Here is a 22,436-nt window from a genome sequence, read left to right as displayed (position 1 = left end):
GTAGCACACCCCAGTTGTGACCATCGGAAATGTCTCCTAACATTGCCAAATGTGCCCTGGGGGGTTGGGAGAGAAAGCACACTTAGCTGAGAACCACTGCTTTACATGAGTAATCTTATTTCGTCCTCTCAGTGACCCAGGGAAGTGTTATTTGTACCACTGTAGAGAGGGGCGAAAGCAGGAATAGAGAGGTTGAGCAACTTGCCAGAGACCACACAGCTAGTAAAGAAGCAGGAGCACAATCTGAACTCAGGACAGACGTGATCCAGAGTGCCAGTCTTGACCACTCTTCTCCTTGCTTCTGAGAGAACGTGTTTAAGAAGGTGCAGAGAAGGAAGTCCTCATAATCACATGCACCCTGGTGGCTGCCACTGCAAAGGGGAGAAACGTATGGGAATGGGAGCGGGGGCTTTAGATGCATTTGAAGCATTTGACTTAGAAGAAAAAAGATTATGTAGCAAATTCAATAATGTTAACATTTGTTAAATCTGGGTAGAGTAGTCTTGGGTGTCTCTTAAATTATTATTGTTGTTGGTTTTAGAATGACAGATATCTTATAATTAAGTATCAAAACAATCTTAAGAAGAGGGAAACATGAGTGGAAATGTAGGTTAAAGTCTTCTGATACTTTCCGAGCATGTGACCATCACACTCAGCACTCGATTTACTTCGTTTTCTAATTCTTGTTGTCTTTCTTAAGAAAGGGATGCCGTAACCTTTTAATGAGAAGGAACTGGTTGCATTTTTGTTTCCCCCAAAAGACAGAGCCCATTCATAGAATTAGTCACAATCACGATGATATAACAGATACTTATTAAATACCTCCTCCAAAGTTGATAGTATGTTAGAGGCTTCTCATATGAACAGCTGATGTTTATGAAATGTTTACTAGGATTTGGCACTGGCTGAGTCCTTTTCATCCACTTACTTACTTATTCCTCACTACAATCCTAAGAGCAGATGACTTCACCTGCATTTCACAGACAAAGTAACTGAGGCTTGGAGAGATGAGCTGCAGAGCCAGGACTTCAGACCAGGATTTGTCTGATGTCTGTGTCCCTGTTCTTTCTAGTACTTGAAGCTGCCACTCAAGCAGGACTCCTGAAGGGCTAACAAGGAAGTCCCAGGGAAGGGGAGGTGCCGGCCCTCTTCACTGGATGGGAGTGGGATGGCAGTGACAGAGACAGGTGGCAGAAGAGGCTTTCCTGGTCTTGTTCTGAGAATCCCTAGTTGATCCCAGGCCCCTGGTCTAACATCAGCTTGATCTCCAGACCCTGTGGCAGTGGGTCAAAGTTCACCCACTCCTGTCTTGTCCTAGATGTTGGTTCCAACACCTCTAGATTTAGTACAGTCTGAAAATAACTCTGCTTTTCTTTCCAGAGCAGCCGTTCAAGGTCAGGATTAAATTATTTCCCTGGCCAACCGGGGCCCATTGACTGCCTCTCAAAAAGGCTCCTTTCCTGGCAGAATCTGCTCAACTGGCCATCTCCTTGCTTCTTGAATGGTGCTCACCTCAATTTTTAATTCGTGAGCCTGGCATCTTGCAGGGCCAATCCGAATTTTGCAAGTAAAAGGTGGTGCATTTGCTATGCCCTTGTCTAAATATGGGCGGTCCACTGCGTTCCCTCCATGCAGTCCCCATGGTGGGTGGGGCAAGCCTGCATGCCCAGAGGAATCCTTCCTGAGGAACACACCCTGTGAATGCTGCAAACTTGATCGGTTTCCAGTGTTTTCTTTTATTTTGTTATGGTTTTGAATTGGGAAGTCAGCCCCTGAGCCTTACACCACTGATGCGGACTGTGGCGGGCCTGGCAGCCCTGAGAAAGATCAAATCCGTTTACACACCGTGGGTGACTGCTTTTTGTTCTCGGATCTGGGGTAAAGTACACACATTCCAAGGCTGCTGCCTGCTCTGGCTCCCCTGATGGACGGGGTGTTGTATTCCAAGAGGGCAGCTTGTTAGTCTTGAACTTGGGAAGCTGACACAAAATTAGTTGGAAGGAGCTGGAGCTTTCGAGCCATCTTGTCACTTCCGAAGGGAAGCTGACTTGTCACCCAGATGCCTGAAACTTCTTGGGACTCAGCCAGTGAGGAGCTACCAGTATAAAAAGCGGTTCCTTCAGCTTTGCTGAGACACACCTATCATCAAAGTGCAAACTGCTACACCCTTCCCAGAGGGTTATTTGACGGTGTACATCTGAGGCCTCTTGATCTAGCCATTCAAAGTGGACTTCATCCTAAGGAGATACTAAGGGCCGGGTGCACCAAAGATATGAAAAATGTGTGTATAAGAATATTTGTCACAGTCGAAAACTCAGGATAAATGTGTATCATGAGGGTATAGTTCATCTCAAACATACAGAAAGATTCACCTCATTCACAAACATTTCACCTACCAAGTTGGCAAAGATTACAGAGTTGGGTACCACACTCTTGGTGAATGTGTGGGCTCTCACACACGCTCACTATGGAAATGTAAATCTGTATGGAGGACAATCTGGCAATATTTATAAAAGTGAAAACATTAACTCAGAATAGTCCACTTCCAGGATTTTATCTTATAGATAATGTGGAAAATAATGAGGTATGCACAAGAATGTTGTATTGTTTGTAATGACAAACAATTTGAAACAACATAAAAATCTTTCAAAACAGGTCTATTCAAAAAATTACAATGGAATACTATGCAGCTATTAAAAAGAATGAGGTGGCTCTATTTACATGGAAGTTAAAAGATCGCCAGGATATATTATTCAGTGAAAAAAAGCAAGGTGCAGACTAGTGTTTATAGTATGTTATTTCCAGGAAAAAAGAACCGTGTGTGCATACAGGAGCTCTGAAAGGACATGAAAAAAACCTAACAGTAACTGTCTCTCAGTGGGGGTGAAATGGGACAGCTGGGGGCAGCGAAGTGAGAGGGACATTCTTTCCAATCCACACTTGGGCCTTGTGGATGTGACACCTTGTCCTTTGTGTATGTCTCACTTATTTACATAAATGGGTTGTCATAAGTGGTTTGGTTAAGTACATCACGGTACCTTCTATTATGGAATTTGATGCAGTATTAAGAAGATGTGAAAAATAAATGAAAATGAAAAGATTTGGATTTATGGAAATGTCAAGAAATCCACGGTTGATGTTTACTGATAAAAGCACTAGATGATCCTATCTGTGCACACACACACACTCATACACATGGAAAATTCTGGGAAGTTCCACAGGAAAATATTAAACATGGTTATACAGAGGGTAGGATTATAGGTGACTTTTCCTTTCTTTTTTATATCTTGTTGTTGTGTGTGAATTATTTTTTTGCTACCAAGAGAGAGAAATTTTCTCATTAAAAAAAAAATAGAACCAAAAATCAGCCCTGGCTGGTGTAGCTCAGTGGATTGAGCACAGGCCTAAGAACCAAAGGATCACTGGTTCGATTCCCAGTCAGGGCACATGCCTGGGTTGCAGGCCAGGTCCCCAGTAGGGGGCGCACAAGAGGCAACTACACATTGATCTTTCTCTCCTCTTTCTCCTTCCCTTCCCCTCTCTCTAAAATTAAATAAATAAAATCTTTTAAAAAAAGAGCACCTCCTTAAAAAAAAAACCAAACAAAAAAACCCCCCAAATCAACAAACAGCTGTTTTTGAACTGGGGGAGTGGGCACTACTATACCCAGCAGAAGACGTGGTCAAAGGAATTTTTAAGTGTTCTAGAGCTGGTGATCACATAGCAGGAGATATGTGTGTGTGTTTTAATCAAGTAAAATTACATTAATGTATGTCAAGATTAAAAATGACTAAGAACAATAATCTTTTTCTTTTTTGGACATTGAGTTTTCTCCTAAAATCAAAAAAATGTAATAGTCCCCATTATAACTTTATCAAAACTCAATTTATCGTCTATTATATTTTCTTAATCACAAATAGAATATGTGAAATAATACAGAAGTATATAGAAAAAGTTAATCTACTCCTGCTCACTCCATTTTACCCCCTGAGGTGACTAGGTTAGTAGCTTTTAAGAATGGGATTGATTACATATTACTGTATGCCGTACTTTTTAAATGTAAACATCACGAACAGCCCTCTTAAATGATAGCTTAGTATACATAGATTTGACCTGTGTGCTTTATTTATTGATTTTAGAGACAGAGAGGAAGGGAGACAAAGAGAGAGGGAAAGGGAGAGGGGGAGAGAAAACATCGCTTCGTTGTTCCACTTATTCATGCACTCATTGGTTGCTTTTTGTATGTGTCCTGATTGGGGATCGAACCCACAACCTTGGTGTATTGGGACAACACTCTAACCAACTGAGCTTCCCGGCCAGGGCTAACCTATGTGTTTTAACACCACTTCACATTTTACTGTATTTTAAATTCCTTATTTAGTAAAATCGAACATAATTAGGTTAACCCTAAAATACCCAATATTCCTTGCCCCAGTGCTTCCATTTTTTGAATTTATCCCGAAAACGTGGGCACAGATAGATATACAAAACAGCTTAAGTGCCAATGAATTGAGAAGTTGCTACGTACAACAGAATAGTCCATAAAATGGATTACTATATGGCCACAAAAAGGAAAGCAGTAACTCTAAACATTCTTACATAGAACTATGCCCAAGATAAGCCGTTGAGTGTAAACTGTCTATACGTTACCATTTGTAAACATAAACAGCATGGAAACATACACATTTCATACACACACTCAAATATACACACACTCGTGCATGTGTGTTTACAAATAAATAGGATATTTCTGGAAACATAAATGATCTGATAACAATGTTGCTTTTGGAAGAAAAAAACTGAGGAGGCAGAATGGCACGGAGCCTGGGGTCTGGTGAGGGCAGAGGAATTTTTTCATTGTTTTTTTTCCTTTCTGTTAAATAAGTGTATGCGTTATTTTTTAATAAAAAAACTAAAATTACTACAAGTAGTCATGCAAAATTGCCACAAAGCACAATGGTATATAGTCCTAGTTCCCTGTGATCTTAAGACTATATTTTTGGAAATAAAAAAGATAAAAAACCTCGTTGCCTGAAGTAGATTTTTATAATGTCAGGAGGCAGGGTTGTTATTCTGGGGGACCATAAACTTGGATGGGAAAAATTACCTTTAAAAAAACAAACAAACAAAAAACTAACCTTTGGCTGTAAATTAGCATTTCCTTCAATAGGAATGTAGGCAACGAGCCACAGTTAGCAGAATTTTTCACCAAAAGAAATCAGATTTATGATATCACGTTACATTTATTGCCGATATCTTGAAATATTTCCACTTGTCACTACTTCAAAATTATAGAAGTTGTTTATTTGACTTGCTGCTAGATCTTGTTTATTTAATGTGTTAGTAATGAAGAACATTGTTTTACTCTATTACAATAAATTTGCTTTTTCAACATTATAATAACTATTTCAACCTAACTGGTTTTCTTTGAATTACGTGTCTGCTGTGCAAAGGGGCTTTACCAGATTGCCACAGGGGCTTGCGGAACCCTCGTGTTAAGATAAATTCTGAAGGGTTGGGGACAAGAAGTCACAAATGGACACTGTGACGGTGTGCCTGACAGCAGAAAGAGGGACCCTATCACTTTCTCTTGATGCCAGGGGGCGATTTATGGCCTGAATATATAAATTGGAGATGTAATTTTTTTTTGTTCCAGTTGGTGGAACCTCCCCCACCCCCCCACCAGCTGCCTCCCTGGCTCCCTGCCCAGCCCCGCACTGGTGCTAAGGTGCCTGGGGCCCATGCCTGTGAATGACAGTGAGCCCGACTTGCCCTTGGTCCCATTTTAACTTCTTTCTGGGGACGGGCCAGGGTGCTGAGCTCAGCCTCTGAGCGATGCATGTTAGCCTGACGGGAAACTCTGTCTTAAAGTAGAATTTCAAAAAGTGTGCGAAGCCAAGCGTGCGAAGCATACCAGCTTCAGGAGAACAAGTTGCTGTGAGTCTGTATTACAAAAAAAGTTACATGGGGCCCTGTGAGGGACAGTCCACTCCCATGCGCTAGAACATTCTGTTTCTGAACATTGTGGTCTGAACTGCTCATCGGTGCAACTTTTACAGCCCGATTTGCGTGCTCCCATCAGAGAGGGGCACTTGAGTGTCCGACGGGGGCTCAGATGTGCTGGGGTAGGTGTGGTCGCCAGTGTGCTGTTGCCAGAGTCCCGAGAACACAAGCCTGCCAGTGAGGACTGCGCCCTGGGCTGACTCACGCTCTGTCACGCCAGGAGGGAGGGTGACGGGCCGGGTGAGATGCCCTCCCCCTGCAGCCACTCCAGCCTTACAAGTCCTGCGGAGAGAGCTCGCCTCCTCCTCCTCCCTGCAAACCTTGCTTCAGTCCACCCTTCTTTCTATCTCCCCTCCATTCCTAAGACACTCATCATTCCAATCACACCATTTGCCTTGTGCTGCAACGGATCCACTCCTTCATCTACTCATTCGCCAAGTGCATAGGGTCAGCCAGCCATGGATTCAGACCCCGGCTCAGTCACTCACTCGTGTAACTGGGGTAAATTAACGGAAGATTTAAAAACGTCAAACCCACACTGACAGTAACTCCTATTTCCCACGGAAAATACACACGTGAAAGTTGCATCTTCCCCCGTAAACTGATGCTCACTTCGTTCTCCCACTATTAATCTTTCCCTGGACTGCCGCGGCTGAGGGTGCCGGGTTCTCTCTCCTCCCCCTCAGGCTCCTTTCACTGTGCTGGCGGTGACTTCGGGGAATGGGACTAGTCGTTTAGTCACTTAGCCCCTCTGAGCCCATTTCCTGACCTACCAAATGGGGGGAACACTGATCCCCATCTGATGGGCTGTCAGGAGGTTTGAAAGTCAGGCTCACCCTGAATCACGGCTTCCATTGCTATGTTTACGGACAGTCATCTAGGTACACATGTCCGGGCTGGGGGACAAGAAGACGTGTCAAAACTGGACCCTGCCCTCCAGAGGTTTGCAACCAGTTTCCTTTGTTAAAAGTGTCCCTACCAGTCCTAGTCCCCATGGGCAAATGTGGCAAAGACCCACCGGAAAGGGAGTGGGGACTAGGCAAGACTGTGAGAACGGCGTCCACAGAACTGGGGGCTTACAGGTGGCAGGATCTGGCCACTCAGAGGGCACAGGACGAGCACTCCTGCAGAGGGAACAGGAGGGACAAAGGCGCAGGGGCAGGAAAGCAGAAGGTGTGTTTGTGACATGGCAAATCTATTTGAGTGAGAGTGCGCTCCGAATTCTGAGCTCACTGTGCTGCACACTCACTGCTTCCCTCAGCCTTTGTGACTGCCTGTGTCAGGCAGACAGGCGAGATGTGGCCACTGCCTGTGGGAAGGTCCCAGTTTGGAGAGGAGACAGGGAAGCCCACCAGTCACGGAGGTTGCTGCAGAGAGCCACCCCTGTGGCGTCTGGGTGCGGATGAGGGGCACCGACTTTGTCTCTCCTCAGGGGTCCTCCAGGGCCCGGGGAGGGAACCCGGCACTATTGTCTCGTGACTGTATGATTTTGTGAAGTTTTCAAAAGTAAGATCTGTTACTGCAGTTGGTTAGGGCCACTGTCTGCTTCCACTCTGACCCTCTCCCCCTGTTGGATTTTCCCTCTGCGAGGCCAGTCAGGGCCGTGGGCATTTTGGGGAACTAGCTGAGGGTTAAGAGACATTTTCAGTTCTGTTGAATACACATACGTGGTTTGCAGTTTTTTCTTTCTGTATAACTAGGTTATCACCAGCCAGAGTCAGGGCAAAGTGGAAAAACAGCTTCTAGAAATAGTCTCTTGTCCACAATGCCGACTCACCTGGACTTGTGACATCAAGAGGCAGGACCGGAGAGTGGTCCCTCACAGGACAGAGTCCTGCTGTGCTGGGACCACACGGATGTGGGTGGCAGAGGCGAATCACGGTCTGCAATGCATGCAGTCAGAAACTAAACTGTGGAAAAGTCTTCCAAAATGATGGTCTCCCAAATTTCATAAAAATCTTAAAAATGCTATGTGACATGACCAAGAATAAGTTATGAAGCTGAAAAAAGTCTGGAGTACCCATAATAGAAGGGAAATTTTGACTTCCCTTGCTAGGGGAAGGAAGACCCACTTACTTTAATATTCTCTATGTAATCACCAGGATACATGCCTCTTGGTTGCTGACCCATAGGCAGCCCCTCACCTGTGCTATCCTCCCCAGAATAGGCTCTCGTTTCCATAGAGGCTCAGAGCCCCACACCGAGGGCATTCCTAGTGATGGACTGTTTAGCGTTATCTGCTTGCCTAGATATAATCCAGGTCCTATCAGTAATCAGCTGGGTGACCTAAGGCAAATCCCACAGTCTCCCTGAGTGTCAGTTTCCTCATCAATAAAATGGGGAAAATAATAGCGTCCCCTTTGTAAGCCTCTGGAGAGGAGTGCAGGAGAGAATGCACGAGAAACCCTTGTAGCCTGGTGCAGCACAGGAGCCCGGTGTGGCCAGACCTAATGAATGGTAGCTATTGGTATTGCTATCATCACATGTGCTCAGGAAGTACGGGGACTGTGGCAACACCCTGCAGACATGGGAGAAAGCGATTTCCCAGCATGGCCTGGAGGCTGTCAGTTATTTTCATGAGCCACACACATACTCAGGTAAAGGCATCTCCTGCATTACAGATCTTAATAGGCCCATCTGTGATGTTGCCACAGCTACACACTCTCCCTTGGCTTCTCTGTGGCCTGTTTTGCCCCAGCAGGACAGGGCATCTCCACCAAGGGCCCTCGTCCTGTTGTACCTGACAGGCAGGACTGTCCACTATCACCTTTCCCCTCCCCGCCCTCTGCACCTTGCAGCAAGGCTGACGCTAACACTGACCCATTCCCTCCTTTCTCTTCTGCTTTCCATCCTGTCCCTCCCTCCGTCACTGCTCCTTCCCACAAATAGCTACTGTGCCCAACCAGCACGGTGTCTCCCGTCGTTCCAAGGCTTTAGAACACTCACAGTGCAATTTCAAAAAATGTTTTTTTGGAGGGGACACAGAGTTACCAACTTCTTATTTTGCAAGCAAGACATGAAACACACACACACTGACTATCACCAGCACTTATTACCGTCATTCCATCAGAAAAAGCATGGTTCTATTAAAAAATGCTATTTCAGTGTCCCAAAATAGAAAGGACAGAGTCTTTAGAATAAAGAGACAGTCATTTTATATTGAATACATTTGGAAAAACACAGAATTTTTCTATTTTTTTTCTCCTTTTGTCATGAGCAGTAAAAATCTTATCACCCATGGCACCAGACATCAGAAAAATGTTTGGGAAGTACTGTAATTATGAGAGGAATGACACAATGAACATGTAATGCGTGCCAAAAGTGGAGTCAAACGGACTTTGACATTTACTAGCTGTGTGACCTCAGGCAAGTTACCAAACCTCTCTGAACCCTTGTTCCCTCACCTATGACCATGGGGATGGTGATGCTCGCTCTGCAGAGGGGCTGTGGGGGTAGAGGGGTGGTACAGCATACTCAGGGTTGAGCAGGGCACGTGCTACAGAGAAGGCGCTGCTTCCACAGTGCTCATTCCCCTCCCCCCTTCTCCAGGGAGCTCTAGTTGAAAGAATTCACCTTCCGCCCTGCCAGCCGTCCTGCCTTCCACCATGTGGACCGGTCCAACGGACTGGGAAGGATGGGATGCTTCTGGCTATGCCAGAGGAGGTCTCATCCAGCTTTCTGGGCTCTCCAGGGGATGCTGATTTAGGGGTTCCCGGGCATGGGGAGGACTGATGCTATCTGTGCTGGCTGCATAAGAGTCACCTGCAGAAACTGCTTAAAAATCAAGATTCTCAGCCCCATCAGGAGAGACTCTGATAGAACAGGTCTGCAGGGGGTCCAAGCCCTCATGTTCCTGACGAGCAGTTGGGGTGGCCGTTGATCATGGCTCTCTGGTTTTTGGGTTGGGACATTCTGACCACTCAACTCATAAGAATGTCTGGCAGATCATTCCTAGGGTGGCGTCTTATGGGCCTTCACGAATGGGGTCTGAAGAAGATCCTGGGAGGAACTCTCTTGGTTGTGTGTTTCATGCTACCCCTCTTTCCTATCTTCCCCATCTCAGCAAATGGTACCTTCATCACCTAGAAACCTCTGAGTTATCCCAGACACGTTTCTTGCTCTCACTAACAGTCCTGCATCATAACCAACCCAACCCCAAGTCCTGGAATCAGTCCACTTCTCTCCATCTCCACACCCATCAGCCTGGTCTAAGTTGCCCCTAGCTCTCATTGGGACTGTGGCCTTCTAACTGCCCCATCTCTGGTCGGCATTCCACATGGGAGCCTCAGTTGTCTTTCAAAGACATAATTCAGATCCTATCTCTTGGCGGCTTTGAACCCTTCAGTAGTGGCCAGTGCAACTTAAGATAAAATCTAAATTTGGCCTAAAAGTTCCTGCATGGCCTGGCCTCTGAACACACCTCCAGTGTGGAATTGCGACTGCCTCCCCTCTGTTCTCCAGGCTCTGTTAGCTTCCTGCCAGCTCCAGCCTCAGGCCTTGCAGGTGTGCCCATCTTTCTGCCTAGACCCCTCTTCTTCCACCCGCTGCCTTGACTGAGTTAGCTCCTCCTACTGTTCAGGATTCTCCCTAAACGTCACTCAGGGACCCCTGTGATATTCCAATTCCTGCTACAGACTTCTAATAGCATCTTGCCCCCTTTCTTCAAGTCACTCATCACAATTTGCATTCATGTTTGTGTGCATAGGTTTCTCAAATTATCTGAGTTTTCCACTAAAACTAAATCCTATGAGAACATGGAACATGGCTGTTTTGCTCATCACTACATCTCTAGCACATGCCTGAACATAGTAGGCATGCTATAAATACATACTTAATCAGGGAAATGAGGGAGGGAATGAATGGTAAAAGGCCCAACCTTGAGAGACCCACATCCCACACAGTGCAGGCGGTGTGGACAAAATCTAGCCCTAGGCTAGAATGTTGGATGAACTTTCCTGACATTTTATATGTGCATCTTTTTCTCAGGGGTGAGTGGAAAGGTAGGGATTTGTAACAGAAGTACAATCACCATCTTTTGGCAAGGTGGCTCTGGGATTCCTGGAGAGCATTTGCAATGAGAGTAGCTTGGGACCAGAGAGCAAAAAGACATCTCCTGGGTGCTGTAGAACAGGTTTGTGCCTGTACTGACAGACCTAGATTCAACTCCTGGTGCCGGCAGTTCCTTGCTGTGTGACCTTGAGCAAGAAGATAACTTCTCTGAGCTTCAGTTTATTTATCTGTAGACATGGAGCAATTACTCTCTCCTGTCAGTGCAGCTGTGCGGATTAATGAGCTAACGTCTGTAGAGGGCCTAGCGGAATGTCTGGCTTAGGATGTGCTCCTTGATAATAGGATCTCATTAGGCTGTAAGATTCCTGCAGGCAGGAGCCATGTTTGACTTTGGCCAAATAGCCTATTAATTAACAGAGTGCCTGGCACATAGTAGATGTTTTAGGAAGTCTTAATGATTTCATTAAGGGTCAAATATATATTTCTTCAGTAGGATTTCCCTCTTCCAGGAAGGATTCCCTGTGTGTAAAAATTTCTTCTCACTTAAACTAACAGCTCTCCTTGTGAGCAACTCAAATCCTTGTGTTCTGAAACCTCTGAGCTGGAGGATTAGTGTGTGTTTGTGGGGTGGGTCTGTCCTGAGTCATCTCCGAGACCCTCACCCTCCCTTGTGCTCTTGTGGGGGGGAGGATTCATCAGCCCCACTTTTAATAAGAGGACCAGAGAAACCAATGGCGAGAGGATTTCCTATTTGGTTCCAGTATATTGAGAGTACAACTGTTTCTTTGAAACTGACCTTCATTTATTTGGAGGGGAAAGCAGTTAGTTCAATAATGGCTTCCTGGTGCCTTTCAGCATTTTAAAAGATGGAAGAAAGATTTGGAGCAAGGCAAGGTTCCAGCGTTTTCTAAGTAATGCACTAAGCCCAGCTACCAGTTGGCTGCCTAGCACTTCCTGCTATCCCCTAACCACCCCCACACCCCCACCCCATTCTTCTCCCTAATGCAATGCACCTCCCTCAATAGTCCAGCCACTTTCTGAGACCCTGATCAGGCCTTCCCCAGGCGGGTGGGAGCTGGTCTTCATTATAATGCTGGGCAGCTGGAGATTCCTTGGACATCTTGCACATGACCCAATGAGTAGAAATGCTGCTATATTATATTCCAATTATTCCCTGTCCCTGTGTGGCCTAATTCCAGGGGCCGAATAAAGAGGTCCTTGTTTGGTGGAGTCCATCCCTGCTCCCAAGTAAGTAAGCTGGTCCCTGGCCCGACTTGGTCTGAGGCCTCAGGGAAAGGGTGGGGAGGAGGTGGGAGGGTGTTACAGGTGGGGAGGGCTCCACAGGAGATGAGAGGTCCCGCTCTGCAAGCAGTCCAACCCTGCTCCAAAAAATAAAAACAAGGGAGGAAGGTAAACAAATGGGGCCTCCAACCAGGACCCTGCAGGGGGCATGGCTATTTGCCCTCCTTCCCAAGAGGAATCCCAACCCTTCTCTCCCAGGGAGAAGACAAACACAGCCATGGAAATCTCCTGCCATCTGGCCCCTGGAAGTCTATCGCCAGTTGGAAGTTACTCCTACCTGCGCTTGTATCTGCCGACCACTGTCTCCCCAGATCTGCTTTCTCGCCTTATGAGTAGAAAGCCTTTCATGGAAAATTTAGAATTTGGAAGCTTCTTCAGATTCCAAAGGAGTTATTGTTCTACATCACACTACTTTTATTTGGGTGTTATCTGAACTTAGAACAAGTAGAAACCCACATCTTGGTTTTGCTTGGATGCTCTTGCTAAATTGTTAAGAACACGTTAATTAGGCACCTTCACTGTTTGAAGCTCTGAGGGGTACAGAGCAGGGGTACTGTGTGTACCTCTCAGAGCCCATCCCAAACCCAAAGCCTGGAGTCCAGATTCCTCACCTGCTACGGCTAGGGTTTCCACGGGAGAAGGATGTGGGTGGGGATGGGTCAGGGATGGCACACTGGGACATCTCAGGGAGACAAGGGCATGGATGCTTTCATGGCAAGGAGAGGAGAAACAAGCTCTGAGGGCATCATGGTGGCAAGAATGTCCCACTTTCAAAGGCGTGGGAGCCAAGGGCCTGATAATGTGAGGGGGATAAGGTCTCTGCAATGGGGAAAGTGGAGAGAATGTGAGGGAGAAGAAACTGAGCGCAGTCCTGAAGAGTAGGCAGCAGAGAGAGGCCACAGCAACCTGCACCACCAAGAGCGGGGCTGCGCAAGAGCTAAGCTTTGCAGCATTTAAAACTGCAGCCTCCAGGAGGCTGGACCTGCAGGGAGCCGGGGGGTTGTCCCACCAGTGGTTCTCAAAGCCTGGTTGGTGAGCCAACCTGGGAGGCTGGTTAAACAAGCAGACTCCTGGGGTCCTCCTGATGTACTGAGTCAGATTCTGTGGGTTAGGCCTAAGAAGCTGAAAGTTTATCAGGTTCCACAGACGATTCTGATACTTATTGCAGTCTGAGAGCCCTGATTTAGTCCAACCCTGTGGTTCCCTGGAAGCGGGCTCTGAAGCCCACAGAGGTAAAGCAACAAGCCTCAGGTCACAGATCTACCTGATGGCTAAGCTCTCATGACAGCCAGGTTGCTCCGGAGCCCTAGAGCATTTCAACAGGCTGGCAGCCTCTTCTCCCATCTGGAGCTGCTTCCCTTGCCCCCTAAGTGAGAGCCTGTACCTTTGACCGACCCCTGCATCCTGCCGGGGTCTGCTCCTTCCTGAGGATGCTCTGGTCCTAGCCTCTGCAGGCCAGGGGGCAGGAGCAGAAGGAAGAAGGGCCCAGTTCTCTTCTGAGCCTTTAGTAACAGGTGTGGGGTTGGCACGTGAGCAGAGAAGGAGAAAACACACGGTTTCAGCTGAGGGGCTGACGGGGCTTGGGTTTGCGGTACTAAGAGCTAACTTTCCCTGAGCATCAGCACTGCACAGACCCTGCATTAAGTCCTTTGCGTGTATTAGTGCAAACCCCATGGAGCAAATCATAATTAGCCCTATTCTGCAGATGCAGAAACTGAAGCTCACAGAGAAGTGGTCATTTGCCCAAGGTCACTGAGCTAATAATAAGTGGCTATATCACTTCCACATACAACCGTAATTTTTGTATGGCCCAATGCAGTATGAATGTCACCCACCTTAACCCAAGTAACCTGCAAAAAGACCCTGAGACCTTGGGAAAGGAAAGAAAAAGGTTCTCTGCAGTGAGATGTGATCACTCCTTGCGGGGGTGCGGTTGGGGGGAGGGAAGGGCAGAGTTTCCAACCCTGTCCACTTAACACACTGAAAACACTTCTGATGGGCATTAGCCGGCCTTAGAAATGACACTGTGGTGAGAAGGTTGAACAGCCTTTTCCTTTATCTTTTTTAAAGGGAAACTCCTGATATCAATTTGCTTTCTTTCCATTTGTCTCTTTCTCTCGAAAGTGGCGGTGTGTCTTCAGGATTTTAGTTACTTGAGGAATTCCGTTGTGTTGGGCTCTACCCAGGCTGCTGGTGTGACTGCAGGTGTGTGTGGTCCGCGGCATGCAGCCCCCCGTTACCTCTCCTGACACCGGGGCACATGACTTTCTCGTGATCGCCTCCCTCCATTCATTTTTCTGGAGCGTCCCCAGAGATAAGAGGAGAAATCAAAGCAGATCAGTGCCTCAGAGGAGGGACAAGTGTTTCCCAGGCCATGTGGATAGCATGTCACACTATCTTCTAGGTTTGCCTCTTAACCAGACTTCTTCCTCCTTAGAAATCAATCGGGGAGCCTTTTGAACAACTCAGGAGGACTACCAAGCAAAAGGAGATGGACATGTTTTTATAGGAGGGGAAGGACTCAATTTCATTTTAGCAGGATTTGGTGTCTGGCAGCTCGAGGTGAGGGTCAACTATAATTTAATTCTGGTGATTTCATAAAATCACCAGAGTCAGGAACATTTTTGGGTGTGAGAATGTGTGATCTTCAGGTCATCTCCTTCTCTTTTGAATCTCAAGCTTTAGATAACTTAAAGGTGCGTTGGGGCTGTGGGGCTGTAAAATGCTCTTATTAACTCATAATGAAGGGAGTGCACTGAGGTGACAGCAAGCCGTGAAGGGAGGAGGGGGAACGCAGCCTCTGCAAAGCTCTTGAGCACCGTGGGGCTCTCTGCAAGAGCCCTGGAAATGCTGAATGAAAGCTGCCTCTCTGTGTACAAGCCGCCTCCCTCCTTTCCAAATGCCGCGTCTGCGGTAACTACAAACTACTTTGTATGCTGCATTCGTGACGCTGCCTTAGCCGACACATGATTACTACTGAAATAAGGCTGGTGTGATGTTCAAGTCCAGTGGCCTTTTTAATTATTAAACTGAGGCTGCCAAATGACTCATTCCACATACCAGATTTCCCTCCCGTGGTCCTATTTCAAGTGACTAGTCCCTTAGCGCATTCCACTAACACCTGGGTTGGGTCTTAGCCGGATACCCAACCTGCAAAGCCTTTGTAGAGCAAACAGTATTCTCCAGGCTCCAAACGCACTCACACAGACTGCATAAAAACACAAAACCCACAAAAAAACTTTACAGTAAGCTCATCAGTAAAGCCAAGACCGGAAAGTGCCAGGGCCCCGACTCACCAAGTGGCAGAGCGATGAAGAAGGGCAGCCAGCACAAGATGAACATCCCGACCACGATGCCCAGGGTCTTGGCTGCTTTCTTCTCCCTGGAGAACTTAAAAAGTTTGACAGCTATGGAGCTCCTGGGGTTGTGGCCTTTGGCCCTGGTACTGCTGAGGGTGTCCTCGTGAAAGTTCTTGGAGTGGATCCTCAGGGTCAGCTCCTTGGAATTGGACATCTCCTTCATGACTCCGGCCTCCAGGTTCTTGGTGGTCCTCTTGGCAACGATGTAGACGCGGCAGTACATGACCAGAATGACCGCCAAAGGGATGTAGAAGGAGCCTAGCGAGGAGAAGAGGGCGTAGAAGGGCTCTTCGGTGACCCCGCATTCCTTGTCATCATTGGGTGCTGGCTCCTTCCACCCAAGGAGAGGCCCGATGGAGATGACTGTGGACAAGACCCAGACGCTGAGGAGCGCCAAGATGGCCTTCCTCCGCGTGACTAGCGTCGGGTACTGCAGAGAGTAGCGCACTCCGATGTAGCGATCGATGGAGATGGCGCACAGGCTCAGGATGGAGGCGGTGCAGCACAGGACGTCCACGGCGGCCCAGATGTCACAGAAGATCCGACCCAGCACCCAGTAGCCCAGCACCTCCAGGGCAGCCGAGAAGGGCAGCACGGTGAAGCTTAGCAGCAGGTCGGCGATGGCCAGGTTGACGATGAAGTAGTTGGTGGGTGTCCGCAGGTGACGGTTACAGGCCACAGACAAGATGACTAAGATGTTGCCCACGATGGCAAAGAGGATGAAGGCGCCCAGCACCAGGCCCACGGAGATGGCCCTGGTGACGTCCAGCTGGGGCAGTCTGGAGTTGTTCGAGGTCTGGTTGGGGCCAGTGAAGTTGGCATTTTTCAACTCTCCCCAGTGGGCAGGTGCTGATGTGTTGTGGCCGGTGTCCAGGTCGGGATTCATTTTAGAGTCCGCCCTCCATAGCCAGGGGGTTGATAGGGCTGGAAGGGCTGCGGGGAAGGCTCCTCAGCTGCCCTGAAACTTTGCCTCCCCCGTGGTGGTCTTCTTCCCAGAGGCGCCCTCCCGGCGAGTAGTCATCTCCCCGAGCTGCCCGGCCCGGCAGCGCGCGTCTCCCCCTGCACCGCCGCTCGCTCGCCTGTCAGAGGGAGGAGGAGGAGAGAGGGGACCAGGCGGCAGCTCCAAGTTAATGGTCCACGTCAGGCGCGCCGGCCGGGCTCGCGAGGGAGCGCGGGAGGAGGGGCGCGGGCGGGGGGCGCCGGCTCGGCTCGGCCCGGCCGGGCCCGCTGCGGGTCTGCGGACAGCGGTGCCTCCGCCCAGCCAGCGCCGAGGAGGGTCTGCTTTCAATGAGCCTCCGCTGGGCTGACTGCACGCCGGTGACATCAGGCGGGGGAGCCCGGCGCCCTGACTCCGCGCGGCACTAGGGGGCAATGCGGGTCCAGCGAAGGCGCCCGCACCCCGCCGCCCGCGCCCCCGCCGCCCCAGGGCCAGCCTAGTATGCGCGCGTGTGTGCGCGCGCCCGTGTGTGAGGGGGAGTGAGGAAAAGAGACTTGAGCGTGGGGATCCCCTTGCGCCCCACCCCGAGGTGGTCCCTTGGGATTCTTTTCCCTCCTAGTCACTCTTCATTTTAAAAAGTGGCATGGGGGTGCTTACCTCTAATGGGGGGGCGTCTGGAGTCAACCCCCAGATTTAGTGGGGCGTGCAACTTGTGCGGCACCTAAAAAAGGAGAAGAATTCCAAGGTTAGGCAGGTAGGAGGGACTTGAATCAGATGAGAGACCAGCCCTTATCCTTCACCTCCCCGTGAAAATAAAAATAAGGCCTCTCTTCACCTATTCATTCATTCATTCCTTCACTCACTCACCTATTCTCTCAGCTACTCACTCCTTCATTCAACAGGTTGTTAACTAAGGACCCATGCTCTGCCCACGGATCTGTTCTAGGTGCTGTGGGCATAGCAATCGAACCAAGCAGACAAAACCGCTGTGCCCCCTGCCCCCCAGGAACTCACATGCTAGTGGGAGAAGACACTCATTAAAAAAGTAAGCACACTGTGAGGTGTGTGCTATGCTGACAGGTATAACAGAAAATAAAGCTAGGAGGGGAAATGGTGTGTGGGGGGATGGCATTTGAAATTCTGGATGGTTGCTCAGGGCGTCACTGAAATGGTATTTGAGCCAAGACCTGAAAGAAATGAGGAACCAGCTAGGGGGCTATCTGGGGGGAGAGTGGTGGGCCAGGTTAAGAGATCTTTGGGCATGCGGGAAGGGACTTGGGGAATCTGGATTTTGTCTTGATTCCCCCTCCTCCTGCCTGTTACCCACATTGGACTTTCAGCTATAGGGACACACTCCCAAATGTGGGCAAACGGTACTTAGGAAAGAAGGATGGGCCAAGAGATGCCGCGGGAGAGCGGTACGTTAGCGAACAACACTCCAGTGCTTGATGCGTCATAGGCAGGGTGCTAAGCACTCTGCATTTCCTCTTGACCCTATGAAAGGAGGAGCTTCTCATTGTCCTTTCCATTTTGTGGATGGGACACCAAGATACAGCAACGTTGAACTCTTTGCCCACGTCCACACAGCCATAAGGAGAGAAGCTGGGGACTGAACCCAACTGTGGGTCTGTCCCAAGTGGAACGCTTGGCTGCTGTGTCACACCCTTCATCCAGAAACGAGGTAGGGGGTGGCTTTTCCCCCTTCAAGTTTACTGAGACATGACATTTAACATTGTCTATATTTAAGGTATATAACAGGTTGATGCGATATACTTATCAATTGCAAAATGGTTGCCATCGTATTGTTAGCTAACTCCTTCATCACATCACATAGGTACCATCCCTTTCTGTGGTGAGAACTTTTAAGGTCTACTCTCTTAGCAACTTTCTCATATACAGCACAGTGTTACTAACTACTGTCACCACGCTGGACATCAGATCCCCAGACCTCACTCATCTCAGAACTGGAAGTTTCTGCCCTTCGACCAGCACCTCCCCGTTCCCCTCCCCCAACCCCTGGTAACAGCCACTCAGCTTTCTATGAGCCCAGCTTTTCAGATTTCATGTATGGGTGATATTACACGGCATTTGTCTTTTTTTTTTTTTTTTGTCTATCTTATATCATTCAGCATAATGCTCTCAGTGGCAGGATTTCCTTCTTTCTCATGGCTGAATACTATTTCATTGTATGTATACTCATCTTCTTTATCCATCCATCAGTTGATGAACACTTAGGTTGTTTCCATATCTTGGATATTGTGAATAATGATGCAACGAACATGAAGTACGGTTATTTCTTTGAGATCCTATTTTCATTTGCTTTGGATATGTACCCAGGAGTGGGGTTGATGGATCATATGGTAATTCTATTTTTAATTTTTTGAGGAACTTCTATACTGTTTTTCATAGTGAGTGTACCAATATAAATTTGAGACAAGGAGTGGACTGATTGTTACAGAAGGAGCAGATTTCCACGTAGTAAATTTTGGGACCCCAAGCTACGAGTGCTGGGAGGGAACCCACATTTTTTGATGGCTAAGCCTTTACTCATTTTCCATTATTCTTCCCAACATCCCTTTGAGAGAAGTGTGACCCTTCTCCATTGACAGATGAGGAAACCGTGATTCAGAGAGAGTTTGTATGTTCCTGAGTTTGTGTGACTAGTGGGCAGAGCAATGGGTTGTGACAGCTAGAGACGGAAAAGCAAAGCCTGATGCTTCCCCATCTGCTGTCCACAGGCCCGGCCTAGGGCTTCCTTCCTCTCCCCTGACAATCTCTACACCCTGATCTGCAGGGCCAGGGGGCCCTCTTGGGGTGATTTACATTTAAGCTCTTCAACATAGAGGAAAGTCCTGAATTCCTCTTTACTTTTAATATATATTTTTGGGACGGTGGGTGGTTATCACACACATATGATTTTAATCTTTTCCCACCCAAATGCACAGACTCCCAAATGCACAAAACACACAGTTTCAAGGGGCTCCCTGAAATCAAGATATTTGTGGTAGAGACAGCCCTGAAAACAGATTTTGTTTGCTATTTTAATTAAACTGGCTTAAGTTGGCTTTGAAGATTTTAAAATAAGAGATTCACAGATTTATAGTGATTTCACTCTTAAAGAGCTATTAGAGCCCTCTCTTGCCACTTTTCCATTTGGGAGGTGGTCCACGGGCAGCAGGGATTGATGAGCTCCCCAGTGTCAGGTACAGAGCTGGCTATCAAACACTGTTTCCCTGGCCCCCAGGGTGGGGTTCCTTCCTCTGCCCCAGAGGGAAGCCATACATGACATTTACTCATAACTTAGACAGCAGGGGGGTGGGGGCGGTACAGGGAGGAGGGGGAGACTGGGACAGCCCTCGGCCAAGGGTCTTTATGAAGAGGGGACATTGTTCTGTTCCTGGGTGGCTCATGTACTAATACTAATCTGTCTGGAGATAGGGGCTGGGCCAGATGGTGTTTTGAGGTCTTCTAGCCCCAAGTAATCACCTTCCCTTGGTGAGTCAAGTGAGCCCTGAAGGTACCTTGCTGCCCTTTTTTCTCCCCTTCGTCCACAATGGTGGTAGGAGTGGAGTGTCACACACTCAGTTCCCACTGCCCTTGTGTCTCTTCAAGTCTAGGATGATGGTACTTCTCTTGAACTAGTTTATTCCCTGGGGGAATGTGAGGGGCAAGAGAATGCCAGGAAGTTGGCAGAAGCTGGCGATTAGCACAAAGGCAGGGATGTGGGAGAGAAAGGGTGGGACAGAATGAAGAACAAGTTCTGAGCCCACATATCAATGGCGGTGGCCCATTTCCCACTTCCCTGGGCACTAATCTTACCAGCTATTGAACAGCCAGCAACACACCATTGAATTTACGGAGGCTGTGTCTACATAATCACAGTCACCAGCTGCAGTGCGAAAACTCAGCCTATCAGACATTTTTCTATGGTGGCAAAAGGCCAGGAAAAGAAAAAGAGCAGATCTGAGATTTCAGGGTTGGTTTATACTTGTTTTGAAAGAGAACAGTGTGTTACCTAGATGAGAACTTATGCTTGATTCAGGTGTCAGGATGTGAAAGAGGTTATTGAGCCACATCGAAAGGTTCAAAATCCTTGTAGATTTCAGATGTGTTGTCATTTACCAGTACCATTCACGAAGACACGACAAACATCCCACCATAAGGCTAACAGGTATTAGCCTGAAGAGCAGCCACATACCAGGACCCCACTAAAGCAACCTTTGCTAATGGTCCTTTCCTTGCTGTTCCTCCCCTCCCGTCACTGGAGATGCCTTTTAACCCCCCGGGCTGACATCTGACCCATGGAATTGACCATTTGTTTAGGTGTCATGAGGATACAGATGATATTTCATTTTCTTGGTACTCCCTGGGGTAGAGCCAAGCACAGAGCACTGACTCACTCGAGGCTCAGAGAAGAAGAACCTTTTCATTATCCGTGATTACATTACAAACCTCTGATGTTGCAGGCTCCCGTTTCTGTGAGCGTCTAGTGGAAGCTGCCACTGAGTTTGACCTCTGGGGAGACCAAGGCAATGGGAGATTCAGAGATCTGCTTAGACGGTCTCTGAGAAGAGAGCTCTCACGTGTGGCCGTGCAGTTTTGCGTGGTTCTCCCTCTCTAGCTCTCTCCAGTTTTCCATCCGAGCGGCCATATGCAGGAGCATCTGTTTCGTGTGAGGCACCATGCTAGGTATTGCGGGTGAATTAAATCAAGCAAACAACCTTGCACTGATATAGGTGCCAGGGGTAAGGAGTAGGATGGTAGAACACTCTTCAGAGAGTACCTACTATGTGCCAGGCACTGCACTGGGTACTCCATGTGCATTTATGCACATCTTCACAACAAAGCAAGGTAGGAAGTATCCCCATTTCGCAAATGAGGAAACTGAGGCCCAGAGAGGTCTGTGGCGTGACCACGCCTAGTCAGTGAGTAAGCAGCATTGATATTCAGAGCGTTGTTGTCCGGCTCCAAGGCTTGCATCCTTCTCTCTGCACAGGCTGATTTTAAAAAAAGAAAGAAATAAAGAAAGAAAAAGAGAGAAAAAGAGAGAAAGGAAAGAAAGAAAGAAGGAAAGAAAGAAAAGAAAGGAAAGAAAAGAAAAGAAAAAAGAAAAGAAAGAAAGGAAGGAAGAAAGACAGCAGAAGGTTCAGTGTTTGCCTTGAATGAAGTTACAGCAGAAGACAGAATGTGATCAGGTTCCTGAGTGAGGCAGAGGTCAGGGAGGGGACGGACGGCAGAGCAGTCCCAGCCAGCAGGTCCTGCAGGGGAGCTCCTCAGGCCGCCTTCCTTGGCCAGCACCAGGTCTGCCGAGAATCTGAGAGCTGACTTGGAGGCCAATGCCGCTTCCCTCATTTAATAGCTGCTAAATGACCTTGGGCAGGAGAGTAAAGTGATTAAGAGCCTGAACTCTGGCATCCAACAGGCTTGGATTTATGTTCCAGTTCCACTAATTTATTAGCTGTGTGTCCTTGGGCAAGTCATCTATCTAAGCAGGCTGAGCCCCAGTTTCCTCATCTGTGAAATGAAGATCATAACGGTCCCTGCCTCACAGGGCCGAGGTGAGGGTTAGATGCACGAATGTGTGTAAAGCGCCCAGAGCAGAGTGATGGGAATAATAGCGGCTAAGAGTTATTGAGTGTTGGCTAGGTGCCCAAAATGTCTTACGGACATTATCAGATTTGATCCTGATAATAACATGAGGTGGATCCTATTATTATTGACATTTTACAGACGAAGAAACCGAGTCTCAGAATGGTTGCCCAAGGCCACTGGGCTAGCAGCTGGTGCAGCTGGAATACAAAGCACCAGTGAATGAGGCTAAAAAT

General features: G+C 47.9%; 1 protein-coding gene across 1 annotated transcript in view; it reads right to left on the bottom strand.

Moving 5' to 3' along the window:
- ADRA1B (adrenoceptor alpha 1B) overlaps positions 1-22,436 on the bottom strand; it is an 81,631-nt gene that overhangs the window by 22,298 nt on the left and 36,897 nt on the right. Inside the window, exons 2-3 of the mRNA XM_024576789.4 lie at positions 17,269-17,332; positions 15,612-16,753 (exon numbers count right to left, since the gene is read on the bottom strand). Coding sequence (XP_024432557.3) covers positions 15,612-16,560 — 949 coding nt within the window. The 5' untranslated portion in view covers positions 16,561-16,753; positions 17,269-17,332. The remainder of the gene's footprint in view (positions 1-15,611; positions 16,754-17,268; positions 17,333-22,436) is intronic.

The sequence above is a fragment of the Desmodus rotundus genome, chromosome 6 (assembly GCF_022682495.2).
Source record: "Desmodus rotundus isolate HL8 chromosome 6, HLdesRot8A.1, whole genome shotgun sequence".
NCBI lineage: Eukaryota > Metazoa > Chordata > Mammalia > Chiroptera > Phyllostomidae > Desmodus > Desmodus rotundus.
Note: the sequence above shows the minus strand (reverse complement) of the source record. Positions and strands in the feature narration are given on the sequence as shown.